This window comes from Peromyscus eremicus, chromosome 9, assembly GCF_949786415.1.
Source record: "Peromyscus eremicus chromosome 9, PerEre_H2_v1, whole genome shotgun sequence".
In the NCBI taxonomy this organism is placed as follows: Eukaryota; Metazoa; Chordata; class Mammalia; order Rodentia; family Cricetidae; genus Peromyscus; species Peromyscus eremicus.
Genome location: NC_081425.1, coordinates 17953796 through 17960049, shown reverse-complemented (window position 1 = coordinate 17960049; position 6254 = coordinate 17953796). Strand labels below are relative to the sequence as shown.

Genomic DNA, 6254 nt, shown 5'->3' with positions numbered 1-6254 from the left:
GGGAAGAACAGGCCGGCCAGGCCAAAGGCCATTCTCATAAACTTAAAGCAACTCACAGTCAAATACTCAGGTGTTGTCTGTCTTGCTAGGTAGCATCATCTCTGAAAGCCACTGAACTCACCTACTTAAAAGGGGACTGGCCCAGGGGCAAACTATTGGATTAGACTGCCTTGACAGAAAACGTGGCTTCTTGCATTTGAAAGAAACAAAAAACAGGTAAAATAAGATAAAACAAGCTCAGTTTAATTTCAAACGTTAATATATTTTCTATTTTATATTGAACATATGCATCTGTAACCCCTCATTTGCAGCAACCATCACATCCTCATAAAAGGGGCAAAATTTATGATGCCTCTTAAAATAAATATTCTTTTTTTATAAAATAATAAAACTTCAAATAAATATTCTTTACACTAAACAATATGTTGAAAAAATTAGAAAATAAAGGTTGAATTTTACTGTAACTGTACAATATACATCAAGTCCAAAGGGAAATCAGAGTCTTACAATAAAGGCTTCCTGTAAGGCAAAATACAATCTAAAAACATACTGATTGATTCACATTCTTCCGAATGTACAACATATTAGTATAATATTTTGTGACTGTGCCATGGAGTATAGCACAACTTGTTTTTTTTTTCACAGTTGCAAATATTATCGTATATACAAAAATATAGCACATTATCTCTGGAGAAAACAATGAGGGGGGAAGTCATTTGCTAATTTACAAATTTTGCAAGGACTATTCACAAACAAAAAAAACTTTGCCTAGGAGTGTCTGCTGCTTTAGCTTATGCAGTATGTGGTCACCAACTTCCGTTCCCTTTCCTTGGAGTTCCATTAGCTGAGTTCTAGCAAGCGTTTAGCTGAGTTCTAGCAAGCGTATCAAGTTAAAAATGGCACATGGACAAAAAAAAACAAAACAAAAACAAAGCGTCTCACTGCAAACGACAAATACTCTAACCCTCTATGAGCAGTGCCAAGATTACAACTGTTTTATTTAGTTGGTTGCATATGTGTGTTAAAAAAAAAAGAGGGTGGGGAAACGATCCTTATTACTTAATACTCCTGATTACTAATGCTATGTCGGCTTTTCAAAGTTCCTGGGGGGGACAGTGGGAACTTTGCAGCAAACTGTGTTGGAGTTTTTACATCGGCATCCGGGCCTGTTCACGCGATCGTAACACCCCTGGCACAATTTAAGGCAACCCTTGGCTGGAAGGTAACACCATAAACAAGGCAGAAAGAGAGACATGACACCCATCGCCGACCATCGGGTACAACAATGAGACTGGGTACAGGAACACGGGTTGTCAGCACAATTGTCCTCATCGTCACTGGAGCAGTGATAGAAGAGACCCTTCACACAGCACACGCAAGTCCCATAGTCAATCACGTTCTGGGCCGAGCAAAGGCACTGTTTGTCACAAATCCAGTCTGACGGCAGGGGCCTCGGGTAGGTGCACTCCTTACATTTGCACTTGCCACAGTCCTCACACCTGTAGGCATGCAGACCCAAGTCTTCCTTGCTCAGTGGCTTAAGCTCACCAGGCTTGAGCTCAGACTTAGGCTGCACCCGGATTATCCCATCAGCAGCCGCAGGCCCCGGGGAGAAGGATGATGATCCTAACAGTCTCTGTTCAGAGGAGCTGCTGCTGGTACTTGTCCGTGTACTGCTCCGAGACCCTGAGCTGACGGTGCTGATGGACCTGGACAGAGGGGCCCTCGAAGAATGGACCTGCGAGGGCTGGAGCCTGGGAGGCTGGCGGTGCTCGGGCAGACCATGGAGTCTTTCATGTTTGTGCTGAGTGGAGGGGCGAGGAGCAGGCTTGAGCCCAGGTCTTGGGACCACAGTAGGCCCCTCTGTATACTCATTGGTGTTTCGGATGGCTCTGATCTGATCCAGAGACAAGACATGTACCTGCTGGGTAAGGGCATCCCGGGGGTCCGGCTGCCCACGCGGCCTGCCACTGTCATGGGGCGCCTGCAGCAAAGGCTGCGACCCGCTGCCACTCTGAGCTCTGGCCTCCATCAGGTCTTGGTGGTGTGTTCACTCCAGCGGGCTTAGAACACATCTGAACTCCTGGAGAAACCAAGAGGAAAGAAAACGGTTTACACTCTACGACTTCCCACTCTCCACCCACCGGGGTTGACTCTTCCCTTCCCACACATCCCCTGGAGAAATGGGAAATGCACTGGTGGCGGGCCAGGCCAGGAGAGCAGCCACATGACCAAGGCATGTACTCCACAGGGAAAACCCTGGCTGGCTGGACACTCACAGCTCTGTAATCTTGGGATGTGCAGCGACACAAAGCTAATCTTTGTGGGGTCACTTAGCTAACAATCCTTTATTCAAAGAAACACACAATTTAGAAGTCTCGGGTTCAATGTAAAAACTGGAAGAAAGGTTAATGCTGGAGCCTACCAGTGCTACCAACATTTTCAGAGGTTAAATACCTTTCCGATTTTGAAACATGTTTGAATCTGCCATGACCGTTTTTTACACTAAGCACCAAATACCTACAACAGCCTCGGTTTAAGTCAGCTTTTTACGTCACCCTTGCACCGAGTTGTCTAATCAGCACCTTTTCCCAATCCCATATGATATAAAAGTACATTTCGAGGACAACTAAGGTTGCGTTTTTAAAAATAAATACAGTAGTACAAAGTTATAGGATTAAAATAAATCACCATTAGGTGTCACATGAAAACAAATTCATTAAGACCAAAACGTATTTTCCACAACTCGAGAATTAAATATCCTACAGACCTATGATTCTAGCTTTAGATTCTCAATCATTCTTCCTGTTTTATAAATAAACCATGCAAAAAATAACGCTATTTTCTCGTTTGAAAAATACCCAGAAACACAAAGCAAGTAACAGCAATAGGAAAAGTTTTAAAAATCCGAAGTGTCACGGCTGAAACCTATCATTTTGACAAGTAATCGCTTAAATCATAGTCATTCTTCGGTTTAAAAAGTACCATACCCTCTCCCAAGCCCTCATAAACATACGAAGGAAATAAGCAAAAACAGACTTTTAATCCAACCTTTGCTTTTTGGAGGAGGACAGAACAAGGCAGGTGACAAATGCCTCCTAATTCAGAACTACGCAGAGCTGGAAACCGGATCTGCTCACCTCCAACAGCAAGGTACACAAGGCTGTTCTTTGCTTTCACTCGGTTTATCGGCTCTATCGGCGCCCCCACACAGTCCGCAGCAGGTGGGACTCAGCCAGAACCCCGGGGACTTTTCTCCAGGCGGACTGACGCTGTCCAAGGGCCAGCCCGGCCCCTCCTGCGCGCAATCCCCAGAAGCTCAGGCAGGCAGGGGGCGCGGGCGCCTCCGAAGGGGACGTGTCGTGAAATGCACGGAGCACACTTCCCCCCTCCTCCACCCCCTCAGCTAAAATTTCCCCCAACCCAAGGGAAGTGCCATCCAGCCCCAAGAGGGGGAGCCACTCCAACACGCCCACCCCCGCGGCAAGGTCACCACAAGGTGTTTCTGCGAAGGCCCTCAAAACGCCTGTCCCCACAAGTTTCCAAATCCGCCGCCCCGAGGAAGAGAGCCGGGCCGGGACGCACAGCTTGCACAGAAGCCTATGCACCCACGCTCCCAGAGACTCCAACGTGCAATGACCCAAGCGAGCACTGCTTGCCTGCAATCTGCACACGCCTACCTCCTTTTAGATCAAGAAGAAAAAGACGTATTTCTTAAAATGAAAGAAAAAAAAGCTTTATCCAGAGCCCCACTGCACACGCCAGGCGTGCAGGACTCGGACCCCTGGGATTGGAAACTTTCCGTGGGGACTTGCCGTGGAAAGCAGCATCTTTCGGAAGGGGAAAAAAAAAAAGTGATTTCTACCGATCCCTGGCCGCCTCCGTCGCAGGCCCCCTCCACCCCCTGCGCTCTCCCAGTTCCTCTCCCTCCCCCTTTGAGAGTGCTTTGAAACCCCCATTAAGAACAGTGTGTGATCAGACTGAGGATTAGGGGGAAAGGACTACAGCACTAGGGTGGGGCAAACCGACACAGAAACCCCTTTGTAAAAAAGGCGTTAAGACTCCAAATCTTAAAAACAGTAACACAAAAGAGGGAGGGGGAAAACGTGCCCTTTTCTTTTTTTCTTTTCTTTTTTTTTTTTTTTTGCCACCTACTTTCAGGTAATGGAAAACGATCGCGACCACTTGATAACTCTCTTCCTGTGCTAGGTCAGCCCAAGCGTCCAAATATAAAAAAAAGCATGACCCAGGCCGACCACGAAGAACGGAAAAAAGAGAAAGCCGCACTTCCGAACCGCAGAGACGCGGCGCCAGGCTGGGCGACGCTCCCACCCGCACCGGGCTAGACTGTCCACACCGGGCAGAGGCGGGGACTCCCTCCGCCTGGCAACCTACCCTCTGCTTGTCCGCCGGGTCCTCTGCCCCGGTGAGGTGAGCAACCCAGTACCCCAGGCCCACAGGCGCCCCCCGCCGCAGGACAGGCTTTCCCATAACTTGGCCTTCCACCGAAAGGAGGAACAGGTTAGCAACGTTAAGAAGAGCCTGCAACAACGACCTGGAAAAACAGGGCTCTCGGCGACTAAGTCGCCGCCAGTGCAGGGGTAGGAGCAGGACGCAGTGGAGCGGTCCTCCGCCCCAAACCCCTCAGGGAGCGCGGTGTCGCGGGGGTGGGGGACACTGCACCAGCGCACCCTGCAGCCCAGCCGTGGCCGAACCCATGTCCTAGGCGAAGCAGATCCTCGGGGCAGCTCCCCGATCCTCCCGGGAAGCCTGCGGGTTTAGGGGGAGAGAGGAACCCGGACCCCACTCGCGGCCGGCTGTGGCTCCAGCCGGGGAAAAGCCAAACGCTCCTCACCGTGATCGCGGCTTTGCACCAACCCCTCTCCCTCGGATTCTCTTCTTTCTGCGATGTGCAAATAAATCCAGTCCCGATGCAAACTTTTCCCTTCTTTCCGAACTCTGCTTCAGTCCAACTTCCAAGTGATCGGTGGGAGGAGAAAAACCACGGGAAAATTTGGAACCCAATCCTCCACCGTTGGAACCCTCCCGAATTCCAGGCTAGAGAGATGACCTCCCTTACAGAAGCGCACGCGGAGTATTTCCTTTTTTTTTTTTTTTCTTTCCTTTTTTTTTTCTCAATGAACAAGAGGCCGAAGCGCCGTGGTTGGCGAGTCTCTTTTTTTTCCCCTGGTCGACGAGAGAAAGAGAGGCGAACACGGCCTTACAAAGAACCTAAGGCCAGCAGCTCGCCAAGTCCCGGGGGCCCCGGGCTGCTTCCGAGCGGAGGCTGGCGCGGGGCCGCGGGCCGGGCCGGGCGCGCGCGGGGGCCTGGGCGCTGCGCGCTCCGCCGGCCCCTGTCCTCCGCGGGCGCTGCGGCGCGCAGCTCTCGCTCGTGCAGACTGGGCGTTGCGGAGGCGCGGCGGCGAGGCCGAGGCGGGGGCGGGGGTGCGGAGGGGGAGGAGGCGGTGGGGGAGGAGGGTCTGGGGCCCGGGCGGGGATGGGGCGGGGGTGGGGGTTGGGGGGGGGAGGCGGAGAGGAGGGGGGGGGCGCCGCTGGCCTGCGCCCTCGCCTTTCCGGAGGAGGCAGGGAGCTCTGCAGCGGCCGCGGCAGCAGTAAATGGCGTCATGTGGATCCGAGGCGGAACAGAGCAGTTGTTGTCCCAGAGGATATATCGCATCCGGTCCCAGCTCATTGGCTCCGCGGGGCTACATTCACTCACACTCCAGCGCCCGCCAGCGCTCCGAGCCGCAGGAGGCATTCAAAAGGGCAACCGCGCCGCCCCGCGCGTCCCCAGTCGCTCCTGCAGCCCGGGCGCCGTCACGCGGGGCCGCTCTGGCCACCGCGAGGTCAGTTTATCTAAGTTTCAAGGAAACACTGACCTTAAGGGTTTCCCCCCCCACACCCCAAAGGCCACGAGCACGAGCCCCCCCAGGCTAGGCTGACTTAAGGGAACTTTCTCCCCTCGCTCCCCGGAGAGGAGAAGGGACGTTGCAAACTAACCCGGCCGCCGCCGCACAGCGTTAGCTTGAAAAGCGACTTGCAGCTTTTTAAGATTTCGATTGGGAGTCCATTTCGGTTCTACCTCTCGTCGCCTTCGCCCGCCCCACCCCCTCCAATGCCCGGGGGGCGAAGAGGGTGGGGGGAGCAGGCGGGGGGGGAAGGAAAGGGGAGCGGGAAGTGAGGTGGGAGGGCTATTGGTTTATTCTTTGTCTACTGGATTAACCCGATTATACACCGGGCACCAGCACAAACCG

General features: G+C 52.4%; 1 protein-coding gene across 1 annotated transcript; it reads right to left on the bottom strand.

Annotated features, from left to right (window-relative positions):
* Positions 1-915: 915 nt before the first annotated feature.
* On the bottom strand, positions 916-5098 carry Spry2 (sprouty RTK signaling antagonist 2). Its single transcript, XM_059274311.1, is given in 3 exon segments — positions 916-1101; positions 1103-2083; positions 4856-5098. Coding segments are annotated over 2 exon segments (972 nt in total). The 5' UTR covers positions 2033-2083; positions 4856-5098; the 3' UTR covers positions 916-1059.
* Positions 5099-6254: the final 1156 nt, after the last annotated feature.